The sequence below is a fragment of the Brachyhypopomus gauderio genome, unplaced genomic scaffold (genome assembly GCF_052324685.1).
Source record: "Brachyhypopomus gauderio isolate BG-103 unplaced genomic scaffold, BGAUD_0.2 sc124, whole genome shotgun sequence".
NCBI classification, from domain to species: Eukaryota; Metazoa; Chordata; class Actinopteri; order Gymnotiformes; family Hypopomidae; genus Brachyhypopomus; species Brachyhypopomus gauderio.
The window spans coordinates 379,752-401,995 of NW_027506945.1; the positions used below are offsets into that span (position 1 = coordinate 379,752).

General features: G+C 45.4%; 1 protein-coding gene across 1 annotated transcript in view; it reads left to right on the forward strand.

The window, feature by feature from the left end:
* Positions 1-270: 270 nt before the first annotated feature.
* Positions 271-22,244, forward strand: part of LOC143498922 (transmembrane protein 132C) — a 186,249-nt gene continuing 164,275 nt past the window's right edge. The window contains exon 1 of the mRNA XM_076993829.1: positions 271-1,196. Coding sequence (XP_076849944.1) covers positions 1,121-1,196 — 76 coding nt within the window. The 5' untranslated portion in view covers positions 271-1,120. The remainder of the gene's footprint in view (positions 1,197-22,244) is intronic.

The following is a 22,244-nucleotide window of genomic DNA, read 5'->3' on the forward strand; positions in this document are numbered from 1 at the left end:
TTTTATGAAGCCTATTTTTCAGAATACGTTACCGGAACTCAATTGCAGTTCATATTTGCTATTAGATGCTATTTGCTATTAGATATTAGAAGTTGTGTCAAATATCATATAATTCTTGACGAATGATGTTAATGTAAATCTATTTAGAAGTGAGGTCCACATTGGGTATCGGTGAGACGTCTCGGGTGTCTTCAGAGACTTTGTCCCCAGAACCTCCCCATCGTGTCAGTGTCTGTGCGGGAATCGAGTGACGAAAGACCCACTCGGTACCTCGGCTCGCCCGACACCGCAAACTCGTTAGTTTAGTCCGAACCATAGTCGACACTTAAACACGTTACTATAGACTCTCCGTCCGGTCAGCAGACCGTTGGAGTCGTTTTTACCACGTCAAGATCTCCTTTCAAGAAATACGACCGGAGTGATTATTCCCTTTGCTAAAATATTATGAGAAAACCTGATCATGCGAACCTTGCAGTCTTTGGGGATCGACGTGTCTAACTGTTCTGTATTAATGGAGCAAAGTTCGGTAATACCAGGAACCTGATTGAATCCGGTCTGGACACATGCGTTGCGGACACCCACGGCTGGGAGCGCATTACGCACCACCGCCGAGAGGGACGCGGGGACGCGACAGTCTCACCGGACTTTTGGACCAGAACACAAGGATTTTAGGTGGCGGAGACGTTATTTTTTGCTCACATCTACTCATATGCTGAAATATCGCCTGTAATTGATTGAGGTTTACGGACCAGCACGGATTATTTCTCAAGCGAGAAACTCTTGAAACGGATCCACGTAAGAAGCGCGTTGACAAAACGACCGAAAGCGAGAAGCTCCCGGGCGTAACGGAGCGTTACACACATTCAGGCTACGTTACGTAAGAAATTCAACTAAAAAATTCTACACAATCAATTAAATATTATCGTAGACATAAGTTTGGTCCGCCGTGGTGTCCGTACGCTAGATGACGAGCACGTTATTGAGTAACTGGACTGAGGAATGGGAACTTTAGCTTCCACTGGCGCGACGCTCCGTGGATTTGACGCGTAAGGGTCCGGCGGGTTCACGTGAGACTCGCCGCGTCGCTCGTGCTCGTCCCCGCACCGCCCGTTTCTCTCCGATGGAAGTTTTGAACTGGGCAGCGACGAACATGTTGCGTCTGTACGCGCTGCATTCTGTAATTATACTGCTCGGAGGTAAGTCGCGCAAGGATGGGTGCTCGTGGCAAATTTGCTTGTCTCCATCACCTAACCTTTGTCTCTTCCCGTTATTTTACGCTTGTGGTTTAACGTTTCTTGTGTGGTGTTCCTGCACGTGCTGGGGCAGATTTCGCCGTCTTTCTCCAGATTATACGCCGTATCATACATATTATCGTGTGTTTGAAGAATTGTGACAGAACCCATACAGTTATTACAACGTGTGCATTTTGCTACCTGCTCTGAGCGCGAGCACTCTGGTGGCCACTAAGGACGTCGATGCGTAAGATGACTTGACCCCCCACACACACACACACCCACCCACCTTCCTTACCTCAACTTTCACTGCTCGAATGCAGAATGTGAATATGTTTCCTAAGGCAAAAGTAGTAGGTGCTGACATCAACCACTTGGACTTTGTTCAGGGCTGAGGAGAAAGTGGCACCTGGACAGATCATTTAGGACAGGTACTGAATTAAAGTGTGTTGTTCTGTGTTTGTGTGAGAAACAGGAAAAGGAAGAATATATAAGAGAGAAAGAAAGAGTGTGTGAGAGTGAGAGTGTGCACGTGCATGTGTGTGTGTGTGTGTGTGTGTGTGTGTGTGTGTGTGTGTGTGTGTGTGTGTGTGTGTGTGTGTGTGTGTGGTGTTTGTGAGACTGTGAAAGTATGGAGATTGTGGTCTGTGTGCGGAATAGCTACATCTGCACTGAATTCTAATACTCAGCTGGGCAGACAGACGTGGCCTGTGTTCCACATCACTACGCCACTCTGCCAGTGTTGTTGGACAAACACATCCCTCACACCATTCAGCAGGACAACCTCACTTCCCCTCCTTTACTTTCAAAGCTGTGCTTACAAAGGAACGTAAGAACAAAGCCCAGTGGTTGTGGTTCTGGTCCTGAAGCAGTTATGAGCAGGACTCTCCTCAAAGCGCACGATGGACCACTTGATGGACAAATCTTATCCAGTTTGGGATCAGTCTGGGCAGGTTGGAACCAGCCAGGTCTGGACCAGACGGGTTAAACCTGGAAACGTGTGCCGTGATTGCAGTCACCAAGCCTTATTTTATTAACAGCCCATCATGCTAGATATTCTCATCCATAACAAATGTGTATGCAGTGCATTCCAGAAAAACAAACTGTACTGGGGTGCCGCTGCAGTGCTGAAACTCGCCCTCAGAGAGAAGCAGAGAGGCAAAACTAAATGGGGAATAAATAATTCAGATGATGACCCTTGCACTTGGTTCTTTCTTGATAGCAAAAAGCCTGCAAGCTATAGTTTAGGCTAGCACTGTGGTGTGGGTATTGTAGTATTGTTACTGTAACTTGGTTACCGTAACATGGGTACTGAGACATGGTTACTGTAACACGGGTACTGAGACATGGTTACTGTAACACGGGTACTGAGACATGGTTACTGTAACACGGGTGCTGAGACATGGTTACTGTAACAGGTGTACTGAGACATGGTTATTGTAACACGGGTGCTGAGACATGGTTACTGTAACAGGTGTACTGAGACATGGTTACTGTAACAGGTGTACTGAGACATGGTTACTGTAACAGGCGTACTGAGACATGGTTACTGTAACATGAGTACCACAGCAGGGATGCAGTAGGAGATCCTAAAATCAGCTCATTTTTCAGAAAGGGTTTAAACAATCAGGACAGCAAGTAGATGTGAGGTCAGAACCCAAGCAGGCTGCAGTGTTTGCTGATGGCTTAATGATTTCTGCTGCAAGTTTCTCCCCCAAAAGCGTGGTGGTGGCATTTCCAGGGCGGACTAGAGCCACGTCGTCAGGCTGCCATACGTGACCTGAGACGCTGTTCTGCACAATGGAGTTGTGATGGGCATTCACAATCACTCAAATCACAACGCCAAAGGTTGTGGGGGCAGGACGTTCTGCATGTGGAGGACAGCATCTCTCTCGCTCCCACTGTCTGTCTCTCTTGCTCTCTGTGTGTCTCACACTCTCTCTGTCTGTCTGTCTGTCTGTCTCGCTCTCCCCCTGCTGTTTTGCACTGAATTTAGTTCTGTTCACTGTAACATTGGGTTCCTTTCTGGGGAGTCATACAGAAAATGAATTCTGCTCAGTTGGCAGCAGGCCAGAATATACTGGTCCCTTTTGCTGCTGTTAGATCCTGTTTCTGAATATCTGAGCCCCCTGACAAACTGGACAGTTGAGAAAATAGTTGCTGTTTTATATTTAGAAAAAAAATAGCCTGACTGGTTTACGTTTTTAATTTAACCACAGTTACTAAGATAACATGATACAGAAGATTTATCAGGCTGAACAGAACAGAACAGCACTGATGAAGCTAATCTGACTTGACAGACAAGGAAACATTATGCTAAACAAAATGACCAAATAGGTGTTCATAGTGGGCTGGGAACAGGTGATGCTCTATGGGATACTGACAGACACAGACACATCTACTGACAGATGGACACACTACTGAGACACAGACATATATACTGAGACACAGACAAATCTACCAACAGACACATCTACTGACAGACAGCTACAAGTACTGAGAGACACAGACACATGTACTGACAGATACATGTACTTAGAGACACAGACACATCTACATACTGACTGGGCTTTGTTCCACCAGTCCAGTTTGAGTAGATTCACCCTTAAAAAACTCTTTCAGAATATTCTTCTGTTCTGAACTCAAAGAGCCGCATAATTTCGAAACAGACATTTCCACATGATCCACTCTAGCCGGAGCTGCTGAGAGAGGAGGAAGAGGAATAGTACAGTCTGGGGAAACAGCAAAGCCAGACAACGCAAGCCAGACAACGCAAGCCCACAGACTTTAATCCAAACTCCAAAATGTATGACCAGCACGAACAGTTTGTGCGCTAAACACAGACCAAACGCAACATTAAATAAGGTCTAAACAAACCAATCAAACAGCTGGTGAGTTTAGAAAACCAGGACACTGATTACAGTGGAACAGGTGTGTGTGGGTGGGCTTGGAGGTCACAAGGCCAATGAAGCTGAGCACTGATTGGTCTTCCTGCAGGGGGAGGGCGTGGCAGTATTCCTGCAGAGTGTGCTGTGATTATGTATTCAAATATACAATGCCTATTAATTGAACTTGTGATTGCAACATTCATGGTATCAGGAAAAAAAATGCCATGATTGTTTGTTTCATTATTAGACTGTAATAAAAGCAATAAAAAGTGTTCAGTTAGTTTTCTCCACAGGCTGCATACATGTCCAGTTAGGTAACACACCTCCTCTGGAAGCCAGTTAATGTTGCGCACACTATTATACACTCCACTTTGCTAAAAGGTCATTACCTTCAGTGCATACCAATAGATATTTTACTGTTTCACCTGTTTTACGGGTGTTGAACCTGCAGGTCACGCCATTAAATGTGGATAAATGTTTCACGGTGTCCGTTGCACAGGATGAATACACTTGACACTTTTTAAATATGAAGTGAGGCCAAAGTGCTGAATTGTCATTGGCCTGCAGGATGGGGCTGACCAATATATTGTTTGTTAATTGTTATCACAAAATTGACCTTTTCAATACTGATATTGCAGAAAGATTCAAATTGTGTGCTTTGAGCATCCGTTCTAAACCCAGACATTCCAGATAAGTTTAAATGAGTCAGTGTGTTTTCATGCCTTATCAAACATGGGATTCTAATAAAGCCTGATGCAGAACAATATGCTTCCATTTCACATCAAGATTCACCAAGCTGAACCATGATCTTTAATATACTACAAAGGCATATTGGAATCTTAATATGTAGCAATGTAATGGTGGACGTTTTACCCACATCATCCTGCAGGTGATGGCACAGTGTTCTTCTCCTGACCTGCGGTGCTGCAGGCTTAAGCCCAGGATGAATAAGGAATGTCCCAGAGGCGCATGGGGGAAGCTTTTGGGGAGGGAAGTGAGTTTAGGCAAAGGAAGGCTTTTTTTTAGGTTGAAGAAGTCTTGTTCCATCTGCTCACATGTTTCCTGTAAATGTGATTTGTATTTGTGAGTCAGTAAGTCTTTCCATTTTTCTATTCTGTTTTACCTATAGGGAAGCTATTGTCAACAGTAAATGACCATATACTAGAGTTGTAATGGATGAAGATAAGCTTGAAACATTCCTTTAAAGCTGAGGTCATCACATTGTCAGATGAGGTCACTGCGTTTTCAGATGAGGTCACTGTGTTGTCAGATGAGGTCATTGCGCTGTCAGATGAGGTCATCGCATTGTCAGATGAGGTCACTGTGTTTTCAGATGAGGTCACTGTGTTGTCAGATGAGGTCATTGCGCTGTCAGATGAGGTCATCGCATTGTCAGATGAGGTCACTGTGTTTTCAGATGAGGTCACTGTGTTGTCAGATGAGGTCATTGCGCTGTCAGATGAGGTTATCTCATGGTCAGATTGGGTCACTGCATTGTCAGATGAGATCATTGCATTGTCATGTGAGGTCACTGCATTACCAGACGAGGTCACTGCATTGTCGGATTAGATCATTGCATTGCCATATGAGGTCATTGCATTGTCAGATGAGGTCACTATGTTGTCAAATGAGGTCATTGTGAGATGAAGTCTCTACGTTCTCAAGACCTTTTGAAAAGTACTTATATGTACCAAATGTTCTGTTGTGTGTATTGCACAACCTTGGTGAATGAATACATCTTACACATCAAGTTCAGGGGATTCACATTTTCAAACTTGAAAGTACATCAAACAGAAATGTCTAAATATGTAAGTGCCAAGAATAAGCAACCAACTTCAGCTATAGAAGGTAATGCAACCAACATTTAATAATTACCTCACTTGAGAGAGTGAGTTTGCAGAATGCTACAAGATAGTGGAAATTGTTGAGAAATGGAAGCTGCTTTCTTGGAGATGGGAAACCAGTTATTATGTATGGTTTAGGACTGGGTATTCAGGAAGAGCGCCCCACTGTGCCAGTGCTTAGATCGGTGGTTTGGACCAGAAATGATTGCTACCCAACTGAGGTGGAACTAGTTAGCAATTCAAGTCCTTGACCTGACCTTGGGGGTCGGTGCGTCTGTGTGTTCTCACTCTGATCTTTCGGAGTTTCCGTTGTGCGTGACAGAAGCGTGTAATTTTCTTTCATTTCGGCAAGAAATTGCTAACAACAGGAGTCTGACCAGCAGTGCAAAATGACAGTGATTTCATGGTGTGCATGTGTGTATGTGTGTATGTGTGTGTCTGTGTGAGAGAGGGAAAAAGAGGGACAAAAGAGAGAGAGAAAGAAAAAGGGCATAAACACATTGTCTTCCTCTGCATAAAAAAATGAAGTCTTTTGTTTTTAATGTTTTGCAGTATCAAGGTCAAACGCACAAACACACTGTTCTCTAACAGTTCGATTGCTGGATTTGGCAAATGAAGAATCAAAAATGAGTTACACATTTCAAGTGGTCCAAAAGCCATTTGCACATCTTTAATAGTGCCAGTTCTAGCTGCTCACAATGGGAGCCCTTTGCATTTATTTCAGATTACACATAAACTTCCACCATTTGTCACAATGATTCAGATTCAATTCAATATTGTTTCAACAGAAAAACTCACCCACAATGTTTTATAGTGCGATTTCTTTATTCTTTGTTGAATGCATGGTTACAGTAGTGAAGGCCACTGACAAAAACTCATTCCAGATGTGCTATGGTAACACAACACTGTTCAACCATTACTTCAATACTCCACCTTACTGTCATTTGGCCCCAGAGCACTTCATGAATGTGACACCCCTCACCTAGCTGGGCTTTGGAAAAACCTGACATAGGCAGGAATGGTTTGTTTCTTTATGTTTGTGAGTTTTTTTAAGCTGCTGGGTGATGAACTGATGCTGAATACTGCTGTTATTGAGGGTGTTTATTATTTGTGTTTATTATTTTTTGGAGGGGGGATTGGGGGTGGTGTTGTACAGGTGTTGTGTTGGAGTGGTGTTTTACGGGCTTTTGTGTTAGGGGTGGTGTTTTATGGGTGTTGTGTTGAAAAATACATATTTGTCAATTGTGATTTTTCCCCGCAATCGAAATTTGTCCTCCGCATTTACCCATCTGTGCAGTTAGAACACACACACACACACACACACACACACACACACACACACACACACACACACACACACACACACACACACACACATGCCCAGAGCGGTGGGGCAGCCCTAGCCCGGCACCCGGGGAGCAGTTGGGGTTAGGTGCCCTACTCAAGGGCACCTCAGTCATGGCCTCAGGTCTGGGAATCGAACCCACGACCCTCTGGTCACAAGACTGGTCACTTTATTAAATGAGATTTCATTTGTTTTGATTACTTAGAAGCAGATCAGATAACATTATGAGCAATCATGCAGAAAACCAGCAAATTCAAAGGGCTTCTTGCTGTATTCAGTTATATAAAGCTATTACAGTTATACATTCCAGCAATGTTAATCATCTGTAAGTCCTCCATCGTGTGGAGCACTGAGTTTGCTGGCCACTGGGAGTGGTGGATACACGGTGTGGTCTACAGGACAAGGCAACGTGTCCTCTCCCTGAAAGCAAGCGCTAATCTCAGCTGGGAGAGATTTGCGCTCAACTCTCGCGTAATTCCTCGCTAGGCTAACTGCACTTCCAGACATTGTTTAAACTATCCAGATCCATTTAGCTCTGCGTTCACACCTTCGGAACTCCTCAGAGATCATTATCTGGGCTTTATTGCCATGCGTCAGTTCGCGGCGTGTCTGTGCCAGATTCGTGCAGACGTGGTTTTGTCAAGTCCGCATATGTCCTCCCACCGAGTGCGCTGAAGTCCACAGGCGGCCGTCTCTGCGCCGGAACTAATCACGTTATGGTGAAATGCCATGAGTCACCATTTTATTCGCCGCCCTGTGCGTGGACGCTATTACGCGCCCACCCACCAGCAGCTCAGACCAAAGAACACGGTCTTCATGCAAAGGCTAAAATGCATGAGGAGAGATGTGAGGAGAAAAGAATAAAATATGACTGTAAAACCTCCCTCTCCCTTCAGGGGTGAGAAATAGTTCAGGGAGAAGGTGTAGTGTGTTACTGAATTAGAACTATGGGCCATGTGGTTTTACTCTGCGCTGTATTGACGTCTCCTCCTGTGGCGGTGCCAGTGCTTGGTTAGGTGAGGCACGTCGGGGGGATGACCCTGATGGACTCAGCTCTGACTCACAGCTCCCAGTGCATTTATGGATTATTGACTGTGGTCATGAGGGTCAGGTACGACATTGAGGCGTCATGAGGATCAGGTACGACATTGAGGCGTCATGAGGGTCAGGTACGGCATTGAGGCATCATGAGGGTCTGGTACGGCATTGAGGCGTCATGAGGGTCTGGTACGACATTGAGGCGTCATGAGGGTCTGGTACGGCATTGAGGCGTCATGAGGGTCAGGTACGACTTTGAGGCGTCATGAGGGTCTGGTACGACATTGAGGCGTCATGAGGGTTTGGTACGGTGTCATGAGGGTCAGGTACGACATTGAGGCGTCATGAGGATCAGGTACGACATTGAGGCGTCATGAGGGTCAGGTACGGCATTGAGGCATCATGAGGGTCAGGTACGGCATTGAGGCGTCATGAGGGTCTGGTACGGCATTGAGGCGTCATGAGGGTCAGGTACGACTTTGAGGCGTCATGAGGGTCTGGTACGACATTGAGGCGTCATGAGGGTTTGGTACGGCATTGAGGCGTCATGAGGGTCTGGTACGGCATTGAGGCGTCATGAGGGTTTGGTACGGCATTGAGGCGTCATGAGGGTCTGGTACGGCATTGAGGCGTCATGAGGGTCTGGTACGGCATTGAGGCGTCATGAGGGTTTGGTACGGTGTCATGAGGGTCAGGTACGGCATTGAGGCATCATGAGGGTCTGGTATGGCATTGAGGTGTCATGAGGGTCTGGTACGGCATTGAGGTGTCATGAGGGTCTGGTACGGGTCATGAGGGTCAGGTACGACTTTGAGGCGTCATGAGGGTCTGGTACGACATTGAGGCGTCATGAGGGTTTGGTACGACATTGAGGCGTCATGAGGGTCAGGTACGGCATTGAGGCATCATGAGGGTCTGGTACGGCATTGAGGCGTCATGAGGGTCTGGTACGGCATTGAGGCGTCATGAGGGTCAGGTACGGCATTGAGGCGTCATGAGGGTCTGGTACGGCATTGAGGCGTCATGAGGGTCAGGTACGGCATTGAGGCGTCATGAGGGTCTGGTATGGGGTCATGAGGGTCTGGTACGGGTCATGAGGGTCAGGTACGGCATTGAGGCGTCATGAGGGTCTGGTACGGCATTGAGGCGTCATGAGGGTCTGGTACGGCATTGAGGCATCATGAGGGTCAGGTACGGGTCATGAGGGTCAGGTACGGCATTGAGGCGTCATGAGGGTCTGGTACGGGGTCATGAGGGTCAAGTACGGCATTGAGGCGTCATGAGGGTCTGGTACGGCATTGAGGTGTCATGAGGGTCTGGTACGGGGTCATGAGGGTCAGGTATGGCATTGAGGCGTCATGAGGGTCTGGTACAGTGTCACGAGGGTCCGGTATGGCGTCACTAGGGTCAGGTACAGTATCACGAGCGTCTTGCACGGTGTCACGAGGGTCCGGTATTTCGTCACTAGGGTCTGTTATGGCATCATGCTCTTTATCGTCCCATTTTATGCCCCTTTGGTTGACTGCTGTCATTATGAAGCAAGAGTAGAATTATTTTTAACTTGATTCTAATACAGGGCAACCTGTGAAATGAATCGATTCATCAGCCACAGTATTTTTTGTGTTTAATAAGGCTCATTATATTGGTGTGGCTAACCTTGATTTTGATAATGTAGGTTTTTTTTTCTTTTTTTTGTGGATAAACCTTACAGTTTTTACTGTCTAAATTAAGTTTTGCCCCTCTGTGTGGTCCCACATTAAATGATCAGAAATGAGTTCACTTGTAATATACAGTCAATGTAAAATACAGCTGTGGAGACGCTTCCTCATGGAGACCTTCCCAGAACATGTACACTTTTAATAAAGTGACGACTGTGTTTCAGAGGTGTGTGTGTGTTCACTGTGCAGAGGTGTGTGTTCACTGTGCAGAGGTGTGTGTGTTCACTGTGCAGAGGTGTGTGTTTCACTGTGCAGAGGTGTGTGTGTTCACTGTGCAGAGGTGTGTGTTTCACTGTGCAGAGGTGTGTGTTCACTATGCAGAGGTGTGTGTTCACTGTGCAGATGTATGTTTCACTGTGCAGAGGTGTGTGTTCACTATGCAGAGGTGCACATTTCAATGTGCAGAGGTGTGTGTTTCACACACTTTGCTCTAAAGTTTATATTAATAACACTCATATACAGTGATGGCTAAGTTACCTTGAAAAAGTATTCCGATTACTGATTACTGATTACTCCTTTTAAAAGTAACTTAGTTACGTTACTGATTACTTGATTTTATAAGTAACTACGTTAGATTACAAGTTACTTTAGTAGTTACATTCAGCAGCAAAATTAATTTTTCCAATACTCACTTTATTGGAAGTGTATTTTTAACAGTAACAATGTATTGAAGCAGGTTCGGTAACCGAGGCAGAAACTGCTTAATCCAAAAATCCCTAGGAGGGAAACTTTATTGATAACGCAACCCTGGCGCGCGCAGGCTCCGCCCCCCCAGTGTCACTTAAAGGGCAAGACTCGCCGTGAGGAGTAGTAGCCGCTACAGTATCTCCTGACATTAAGTTTGTGTAGCTGCGTGGTATTATTTGGAAATTTATTTGTTAACGTAATACAAGCGAACTGTTCAGTCAGACAGCTATTTGTTGTGAAACGAAATACCATTACAATTTCAAACATTTTAAAGTAGGCGACGTTCCAGCACTTTTTCAAACGTGGAACACAATGCAACATTAAAATTCATCAGGTAAATGTTCCTTCCCCTGTTTTTGAGGGGTGTTTCTTTATACTACCACATATCGTTACGGGAGGACGCTGCACAGAATGACGTGTAAAACGTGCTCGCGCTCTCATAGGGTCACAGCGTGCGGAGTCTAGCGCTACGGTCAGACGCAAAAGTAGAAGAAAATCAAACATATATATTTTTACTAGGGAAAATAAAAATAGTAACGCACAGTTATTTGGATAAGTAACTTTAATCTGATTACTGGACTGGAAATAGTAGCATGTTATATTACTCAAAAGGTGGTAAGATTAGAGTAACGCGTTACGCGTTACTGACATGACAGCTCATATAAGCAAAATCAGTGTTTATATTGTTAATAACATCAATATAAACATAATCAGTGTTTATATTGTTAATAACAGTGATATAAGCATAATCCATGTTTATATTTTTAATAACGCCGGTATAAACATAATCAATGTTTATATCGTTAATAACAGTGATATAAGAATAATCAGTGTTTATATTGTTAATAACAATGATATAAACATAATCTGTGTTTATATTGTTAATAACAATGATATAAACATAATCAGTGTTTATATTGTTAATTTGCTTTTGATTCTTGCCTGCTGTCAGTATGTGGTGTTATGGGTGAGTTTGAAGTTTGGGCAGATGGGCAGAAAGAGGGGTCACATAGAAATGTCTCACGTGTCACTGGTTACGCTCTCCGAGGGTGTACATGTCACTGTTTATTACGTGAATGAGGAGAGAGAGAAAGAGGAATCATGAATCTGTGTACCAACACTTGTAAGCTTTATTTACTGTAATGGGGCTGTGATGCAATGAAGAATTGGTTTGATGTCTTCTTCTTATGTCTGATGCAACAGTGAGACAGAAATGGTAAAATGATGATAACTGATGAAATGCAGTGTTTATAGGTATAATAAAGGGTTATTAATAGTGTAAAAGATACAGTACCATCTTGTAAAGCAATTGAATGATCTGTGAACTCATTTGTGTGTGTGCATGTGTGTGTGTGTGTGTGTGTGTGTGTGTGTGTGTGTGTTTGTGTGTGTGTGTGTGTGTGTGCCCATGTTTTCGTTGTATAAGCCATTGAATATTGAATGTTGAATCACTCTTCTTCATCTTAAGGTCAATAGGTATCTGAGGGTCATAATTAGTAGGTCAGCGGTTATTTAAGGCAGAATCTGTTCGTCTTCCATCATTACAGAATTATATATAACAAGAATTCCTATAACACCTTTTCCAGATTTAAATCACCTATTAAAAGAAAATATGTATGCTATCTTAAAAAAAATGCTGCTATAATGCGTGAAGCTCGGTCCTGTTTTGTGGCAGGTCAGTGTTGTCTCCCTGTGCCGTCAGAGATCTGAATGGTCTGTGCCTGTAGTCTCATGGTCATACCTGGGTGAACTGCTCTGTAAATCACATGCAAAGTAAGGATCAATGACCCGTGCTGTGAAAGCATGATGAGACTGTAAAGGTCTGCGAGGATCTCGTAAGGATCCTCGTACAGAGGGCAGCCTGCATTTACGTGAAGGATTTGAATAGGTAGTGAAGATTCGAATGCAAACACATATTCTCTCTGAAATCAAGACAAACTGTTTCCTTTATCCTGTACCTTTTGCAATCTCCTGCAGCTAATCCCATACAGAGGATTCCATTTAGGCGCAGCGCTTCACAGCGGTCCTCACAGGTGTATTAATGCTAGGTTTTTATTTTTTTAACAGTTTTCTTTTCATGCCATGACACAGCTGGTGACACTACTGTAAATGCATTTGAAATGTGAGGACAGGCAAAAAAAAAAAAAACCCTATTAATGCACATTGCTATGACAACCACTGTAGAGCTGATTTCTGACTGGCAACATGACAAGCATAAATACTGTACTTAGAGATCTGTAAGGTTACGTACTTAGAGATCTGTAAAGTTACATACTTAGAGATCTGTAAAGTTACGTACCTAGGGATTTGTAAAGTTACGTACTTAGAGATCTGTAAAGTGAAGTACTTAGAGATCTGTAAAGTTACATACCTAGGGATCTGTAAAGTTATGTACTTCGGGATCTGTAAATGTAGTTTGGGGCAGCAAAGTTTTGTACTTATGGGTCTGTAAAGTTCTGTATGTAGGGGTCTGTAAAGCTAAAACAATCACTGTTCTCTATAACTTTTGTGTGTGACGCCCTCATAAACTCATAAACTGTCCATCCTCCACAACCCCATGTCCAGAACACCTGATGTATTTGATTGTGTCATCTAGACTTTGTGCTCAACACACACACACACACACACACACACACACACACACACACACACACACACACACACACACACACACACACACACACACACACACATAGGAAAAGGCTAAAGAGCCCCGGTCTTATGATTCTATCCCGGTCTTATTCTACCATCTTATTTCACTGTCAGTCCTAATTCCAGATTTATCATCATGAAATGATTTTAAGGTAACGTGTTCTACAGCTGTGGATGTGTTCTGGGGTATCAGATTCTAAAGTCATCTTGAAATGATTTGAAGGATGTGTGTCATACAGATTGGGATGTGTTCTGTACACCAGTCAGTCTGTCTGGAACCAAGACCAGGTGTTGGGAAACATGAGACTGTTCATACTGTTTTGTCATTAGGCTCGTGTGTGAGAGCATGTGTGTGTGTGTGTGTGTGTGTGTGTGTGTGTGTGTGTGTGCATACATTAGTTTTCAAATTGAGCAGTTAATCAAGAATCAGGCTGAATTTGTATCAAATCAACTGTGTTCCTTCTTGATTCCTTACTCACACACACACACACACACACACACACACACACACACACACACACACACACAGAGCTACACTCATTAGAGCACACACATAGAGAACTACACTCACTAGAGCATACAGAGAGAGAGAGAGAGCTACACTCACTAGAGCAAACACAGAGAGAGAGAGAGAGAGAGAGAGAGAGAGCTACACTCACTAGAGCACACAGAGCTAGACCCACTTGACTACACACAGAGCTAGACCCACTAGAGCACACATAGAGCTAGACCCACTAGAGCACACACAGAGCTAGACTCACTAGAGCATACATAGGGCTAGACTCACTAGAGCACACACAGAGCTAGACTCACTAGAGCATACATAGGGCTAGACTCACTAGAGCAGGGGTAATCAATTAAATTTTTCCGCGGTCCATTTTTGGCAGATAGCTCAGACCTTAGGTCCGGGTCCGCGGTGGCGAACGAAAGTTGTTGAGCGGGGGGGCGAACGTAACACTCAAATGAGTGGTGAACGTAACACTCGTCTGAAAATAAATTCTCCGGTTTAAAATATAGTCTCCCGTTAAAATTTTTTTGGCATTTGGGTCCGTATCCAGTTAATCAGGAATGGGATTGGGTCCGGATAGGACGGCGTTCGGGTCCGGATCCGGACCGGGGTCCGCCATTTGGTGATACCTGCACTAGAGCATACATAGAGCTAGACCCACTAGAGCACACACAGAGCTAGACTCACTAGACTAGAGCATACATAGGGCTAGAGTCACTACACATAGAGAGCTGCCGTATTTCTCTCCCCATCTCCAAACAGCCATTACAGAGAAATACGTGACTTAACAGATAAGAGTGTAAGTGGAAAAGGATAAAAATCTGTGTAAAGTTAAAGCCCTTTGAAATCTGCTGATGTCTGAAACGCTCATGTTGTCACAAAGGAAAACACCACAACACACAAGAACACAAACATTTCTAATCACCATCTGATCCTTACCTCAGACTCAAAATTACACACACATTAGCATCTACACACATCCCAGAGGTCTGACTCCAGTTTGTACTACATACACGCCCACATGTAGTCAGTTCAGTTAGTAATTATGTGTCCAAATCCGTGAATCACTTTAAGAACAGAGCTCGGTTCGGAGCAGACGGCCATGCTGCTTGAGGGGGTGGTGGTGCACAGCCCGCGTTGCACGGCCAGCCCGCGTGTGCTCATAAACTGCGTGAAGACGTGAGCTGGTCTCTCTGGACTCATTATGCACACTTTGCTCGAAAGTGTTAGCAGCACATACCACTGCATGAAAGATTTAGCGTGCCGGGTTTGTCCGAGTTAATTTAGTCAGGTCACACGTTTGTTCAGCCTCTGGATACACCACGTGCTCCTCCCCACGTGAGCAGCATGGTTATGCGTGGTTATTAGGACTTTGAACCATGTTAATGAAATCACATTTTTTGTATCTTTTTGTCAGTTTTCTACATATGTCCTTCAATTAGAATTTATGTTTGAATTACAGCATAGACCTCTTGGAGTTTAACTGCTAAAGAAAACACTCTACAGCTGTTTTAAACTTATGCTCATAATAACAACAACAATAATAAGCATTCTACAGCTGTTTTAAATGTATTATAAATGTAAGTGGCTATTGAAGTGGCATCACTCTGTAGCCTCTGATGTAATACATTTCCATGACAATATCGATGGAGGTGTTATTGTTTGTTTGGGCAGCGAAGACTCTAGAAGTGCTTTGTAAGCAGAACCCAATATTAAATATCGATATATCATGCGTGGCTGGACGCCTTTGAATCGAGGCAGATTCAGATCTGTGTGATTAAAATGTGGATGCGTGTAATAGTGAGGAAGGTCTCTAGTGTGCTGGCAGGTCAGGGGGCTTCATGGAAACCTCATGGCGTCTTTTCAATTTGATTTGCATCTCATTTTAGGAGAAGCAGGACCTTTTTTCCCCGGGCCTGTGTCCGACTCGTCTTGTTGGAACACTTGAGCTGTGATTTCAGCTTTGTGGATGCTGGTGGAAGCAGCTTCTGGAAGAAAGCGAGCTGCAGGTGACCCCTAAACCCTCCCCTCTTCTTGAAGATGTGTGGAGCAGGGCCGGAGACTTCCGTAGGCTGTACCGTGGCCCCGTGGCTCGAAAACCCAGCTCCGCTCCTCACGACGATGTTTACGGGAAGGCTGTCCCATCTCAAACGAGCAGGTCAGACGTTAAGAGGAGTCAGTGTGGAGGTGCTGGCAGCCCGTATGTAGATTTTCCCGGGAGCAGCAGGTGGAGTCGTTGTTCAGGTGTCAGAGGCTGGTGGGACGCAACAGGTCCGACTCTCCAGCGCTGCGTGGCCTGGCTGTAGCACCTTTGACTGTCAGGTTCATTGTGAATGGTTAGTGCTTCAATCTGACAGCTCTCTCAGTCCCCTGCTGTTAAAGTCACCTAACTCCCTTCTCTCCAAGGGCCGTGTCAGAGTGAGGGAGAGGGAGGAGTGTCGTAATGGGCAGCTGGCTAATGCTCTTTGAAATGGCCGTGATGACACCCAGCCAGGTTGCTGATAATGTCATCGTTTCAGCATCGTTTCACCATCATTTCACCATCGTTTCACCATAGTTTCATCATAGTTTCAGAATGTTTCACCATCGTTTCACCATCGTTCACCATTGTTTCACCATCGTTTCACCATTGTTTCATTCATTTGTTTTTCTGCTCATTTGAAGTCGATATTTGTCCATTTTGTCGCTGTTCTCGTGGTGGTTGAGATTACTTGTTTCCTCCTTGATGTGCGACAGCATCCATGCTCCATGACAGAGATGGGTGTCTAGACCATGAGAGAGACGGGTGTCTACACCATGACAGAGACAGGTGTCTAGACCATGAGAGAGACGGGTGTCTAGACCATGAGAGAGACAGGTGTCTAGACCATGAGAGAGACGGGTGTCTAGACCATGACAGAGATGGGTGTCTAGACCATGACATAGACAGGTGTCTAGACCATGACAGAGACAGGTGTCTAGACCATGAGAGAGACGGGTGTCTAGACCATGAGAGAGACGGGTGGCTAGACCATGAGAGAGACGGGTGGCTAGACCATGAGAGAGATGGGTGTCTAGACCATGACAGAGACGGGTGTCTACACCATGACAGAGACAGGTGTCTAGACCATGAGAGAGACTGGTGTCTACACCATGACAGAGATGGGTGTCTAGACCATGACAGAGACAGGTGTCTACACCATGACAGAGATGGGTGTCTAGACCATGAGAGAGACGGGTGTCTACACCATGACAGAGACAGGTGTCTAGACCATGACAGAGACAGGTGTCTACACCATGACAGAGATGGGTGTCTAGACCACGAGAGAGATGGGTGTCTACACCATGACAGAGACAGGTGTCTAGACCATGAGAGAGACAGGTGTCTAGACCATGACAGAGACTGGTGTCTACACCATGACAGAGATGGGTGTCTAGACCATGACAGAGACAGGTGTCTACACCATGACAGAGATGGGTGTCTAGACCATGAAAGAGACGGGTGTCTACACCATGACAGAGACAGGTGTCTAGACCATGAGAGAGACGGGTGTCTACACCATGACAGAGATGGGTGTCTAGATCATGACAGAGACGGGTGTCTTAACACCATGACAGAGATGGGTGTCTAAACCATGACATAGTCAAGTGTCTACACCATGATAGAGACGGGTGTCTAGACAATGACAGAGACGGGTGTCTAGACCATGACATAGTCAAGTGTCTACACCATAACAGAGACGGGTGTCTAGACAATGACAGAGATGGGTGTCTAGACCATGTCAGCTGTCTGGAGAAGCTGTTCAATGGCCTTCTCTCTTGCCTTTCTCACCAAACATTGGTACACTTGGAGAAGCTCTGCACTGGAGACACAGCTCTGCACTGGAGACATAGTTCTGCACTGGAGACACAGCTCTGCACTGGAGACATAGTTCTGCACTGGAGACACAGCTCTGCACTGGAGACACAGCTCTGCACTGGAGACACAGCTCTGCCCTACAGTCACAGCACTGGGTTAGTACAGCAAAGCCAGCTGTAAAAACAAAACACTCCCACAGGCTCTGCAACACGGCTGGGAAGGTGTCGGTGTGATTGGTGAGGGAAACATGATTGCTGGTTGTTTTTTGTACTATGTTTCTTGTGTGAGTCTGTTTGGCAGAACTGTAGCGATGCAGAACACCTCCACTTTAATGCATTCATTATAACCTGGGCTGCAGACTGAGTGGCCCAGGACGTTGGGAGAGACAACAGGAAAAACGTGGAGCTCACCACTGCATCCATCAGCGTCCAGCCCAACAGAGGGTTATTGGAACAGAAAACTGGTTGACATCCAAATCATCTGTTTGGCTGAAGGAGGAAGCACGAATGACTTAAAAGTGCTTTCTCCATTTCAGCAGGGTGCCAAGTGTCTGGCCAAGATCTCCCCTGGCTGACTCCAATAAGGAGATAAAGAAGCTTGAGAGACAAGAGGCTTGTTTCATGAGCCTGGGAGGAGACGTCTGTTTCGTGAGTCTGGGAGGAGACGTCTGTTTCATGAGTCTGGGAGGAGACGTCTGTTTCGTGAGTCTGGGAGGAGACGTCTGTTTCGTGAGTCTGGGAGGAGATGTCTGTTTCGTGAGTCTGGGAGGAGACGTCTGTTTCGTGAGTCTGGGAGGAGACGTCTGTTTCATGAGTCTGGGAGGAGACGTCTGTTTCGTGAGTCTGGGAGGAGACGTCTGTTTCGTGAGTCTGGGAGGAGACGTCTGTTTCGTGAGTCTGGGAGGAGATGTCTGTTTCGTGAGTCTGGGAGGAGACATCTGTTTCGTGAGTCTGGGAGGAGACGTCTGTTTCGTGAGTCTGGGAGAAGACATCTCTTCTGTGAGTTTGGGAGGAGACATCTCTTTTGTGAGTCTGTGAGGAGACGTCTGTTTTGTGAGTCTGGGAGGAGAGAGTTCGTTGTCTGAGCAGGACCCACAGGTGCGTCTAGCTCCACATCGCAGCCCCCAGAATGCACTGGGCTCTCTTTCCCTTGCAGCTTGCTCATGCAAGTGAAGTTTGGCTAGAGCTGTAATCTTTCTCTTATGTCTCCCTTCGTATTCTGCTTTCTTCAGTCAGTCAGATTAATTTCTTGATGTGGATTTATCAAAAAGGTGAATAAAATGAAATGTGCTAATTTAGTATGAACTGCTTTTATATAATAACTTGCTAATGCTGGTTGAAAAGTTAAAATGTAATAAATGGGTGGATAGATATAAAGATGGATGGATAGATGCATAAGCTGAGAGATAAATATACATTCAGACTGGCAGAGACAAGTCGTCCATCTGGCAGGTGATTAAAATGTGAAACGTCCTGTAATACATCCCATGACAGTTAGTCTCTGTGAGAAAGGTTCTGGGTGTGTGTTTGGATAGAGGTTCTATATGTGTGTTTGGAGAGAGGTTCTATATGTGTGTTTGGAGAGAGGTTGTGGATGTGTGTTTGGAGAGGTTGTGGATGTGTGTTTGGAGGGAGGTTCTGGATGTGTGTTTGTCGGGATGTTCTGGATGTGTGTTTGGATAGAGGTTCTAAATGTGTGTTTGGAGAGAGGTTCTATATTTGTGTTTGGAGGGAGGTTGTGGATGTGTGTTTGGAGAGGTTCTGGATGTGTGTTTGTCGGGATGTTCTGGATGTGTGTTTGACGGAGGGTTCTGGATGTGTGTTTGGATAGAGGTTCTATATATGTGTTTGGAGAGAGGTTCTATATTTGTGTTTGGAGGGAGGTTGTGGATGTGTGTTTGGAGAGGTTCTGGATGTGTGTTTGACGGGAGGTTCTGGATGTGTGTTTGATGGGGGGTTCTGGATGTGTGTTTGACGGGGGGTTCTGGATGTGTGTTTAACGGGGGGTTCTGGATGTGTGTTTGATGGAGGGTTCTGGATGTGTGTTGGGATGTTCTGGATGTGTGTTTGACGGGGGGTTCTGGATGTGTGTTTGACAGGAGGTTCTGGATGTGTGTTTGATGGGGGGTTCTGGATGTGTGTTTGACGGGGGGTTCTGGATGTGTGTTTGACGGGGGGTTCTGGATGTGTGTTTGATGGAGGGTTCTGGATGTGTGTTTGACGGGGGGTTCTGGATGTGTGTTTGACGGGGGGTTCTGGATGTGTGTTTGACGGGGGGTTCTGGATGTGTGTTTGTTGGGATGTTCTGGATGTGTGTTTGACGGGGGGTTCTGGATGTGTGTTTGACAGGAGGTTCTGGATGTGTGTTTGACAGGGGGTTCTGGATGTGTGTTTGACGGGAAGTTCTGGATGTGTGTTTGACGGGGGGTTCTGGATGTGTGTTTGACGGGGGGTTCTGGATGTGTGTTTGATGGGAGGTTCTGGATGTGTGTTTGATGGGAGGTTCTATATGTGTGTTTGACGGGAGGTTCTGGGATGTGCTTGCTGTGTCCCAGCGTTTATGTAGTGTAATGATGTGTACTTTAATCACACACACACTCACAGCAGCTCCGCCCCCCCGGCACATTGTTAAAACACCATCACATCTGCCACTGTTTATCCTCCCGTGTGGCCGTAAGTAGACAGCTTTCCCTGCTCTCAACACCATGCAGATGCCAGATGTTATCGCTTAAGCAAATGCGCTCGGTTTAAAGGGGGGAAATGTGACTTTGGCTCCATTATTGCGCTGGCCTGGGTTCATTTTCCATCCACCACTTCATTACCTTCCACCTCACAAAGGGCTCTGGACACCTTTGTTCTCCAAAATGCAATTCATTTTGCAAGAGACATTACTGAGTGTTTGATGTCACTCAACAGCGCTTAAGAAGTGTGTGTGTGTGTGTGTGTGTGTGTGTGTGTGTGTGTGTGTGGGGGGGGGGGGGGTGGTAGGGGAGCACAGAAGCAGACAGAATTACTGTGTCATTTAGAGTGACATCCTACAAACCACATTAGAGCAGAGAGCTCGTGACTGTGACATTGCTCGTTTGTCTGAGTAACTCGCACAATCTGTCTGGGGAGAGTAACGAGGGTGTGTGTGTGTGTGTGTGTGTGTGTGTGTGTGTGTGTGTGTGTGTGTGTGTGTGTGTGTGTCTGCACATGTGAAGTGAAGGAAGCAGTTAACTCAAAGGCAAAACCTTGAGAGGCAACATACATTGTCGCAGACTAAAGCAAAATGTGGAGTGTGTATTTGATCTGGTGGTAGACAGCTAGAGGGCTTGGAGAATGGACTTCCTCTGTTTAGCCCTGTCAAAGGTCTGTCCATCTACCTAGAGTCCTTAAACACAGCCTTAAAAGACTGAAAACCCTCCTTGACCTGACTTTAGCCTTACTTAATGTGACATTTTCCACTTAAAAAGTAAAATCTTATTAAGAAAGAAAATAGCCTGTACCATCACACAAGGACAAACGTCTGTCCTTAATGAGTCTTTAACTCATTTATTTTGTTTAAGTTTATGGCTTAATGTGCAATGAGAGCTACACTGTGGTGTGAACAGAACATCACCGTGTCCAATGAGAGCTACTCTGTGGTGTGAACGGAACATCACCGTGTCCAATGAGAGCTACACTGTGGTGTGAACAGAACATCACCGTGTCCAATGAGAGCTACTCTGTGGTGTGAACTGAACATCACCGTGTCCAATGAGAGCTACTCTGTGGTGTGAACGGAACATCACCGTGTCCAATGAGAGCTATACTGTGGTGTGAACGGAACACCACCGTGTCCAATGAGAGCTACTCTGTGGTGTGAACTGAACACCACCGTGTCCAATGAGAGTTACTCTGTGGTGTGAACTGAACACTGCTGTATCCAGGGTGTTCTAGAAGCAGTAGGGAGGAAAGTGAGGAGCCTCCAACACTAGTGAACTGAGCTCAGCCTCCAAAGACAAAACTCCGGCTCTGACTTTATACCAAACAGATGTTTTCGCTAATTCAATCCACCTACACGCTAATTGGCAAATCGCGGCAGTTGGAAACCAAACTGGGGTAGGTTTTTGACCGTCTGCCACCTGCACCGCCTCTCTCCTGGGCCAGGAGCCGGTGTGTGTTGTTCTGGGGATGTTGGCTAGGTGTTAGTCTGATTTCTCTCCTCGTGGCCAGACTGCGGTGTCCTTGAGCTGTGTGTGACTAACCCCTCACAATGGCTACAGGGGTGTGCAGTGTGGGGAGAATAGCTAAACAAATCTGATTAGTATGGTGGGCCCTTTTCCTTTTTTTAGTGATGACAAAGCTATTTTTGTTGAGCCAAGATGGCCAATACACTGTTTAAAAATTCATAGATTAATTTCACACTGAAGATTCACCTGTATTTTCTCGGATTCGGTAACCCTTAGGTTAAGACTAAGTCTGAACTGATGGTCAAGGTAAGATTTGCTTGTGATGTGCATTACATATGATG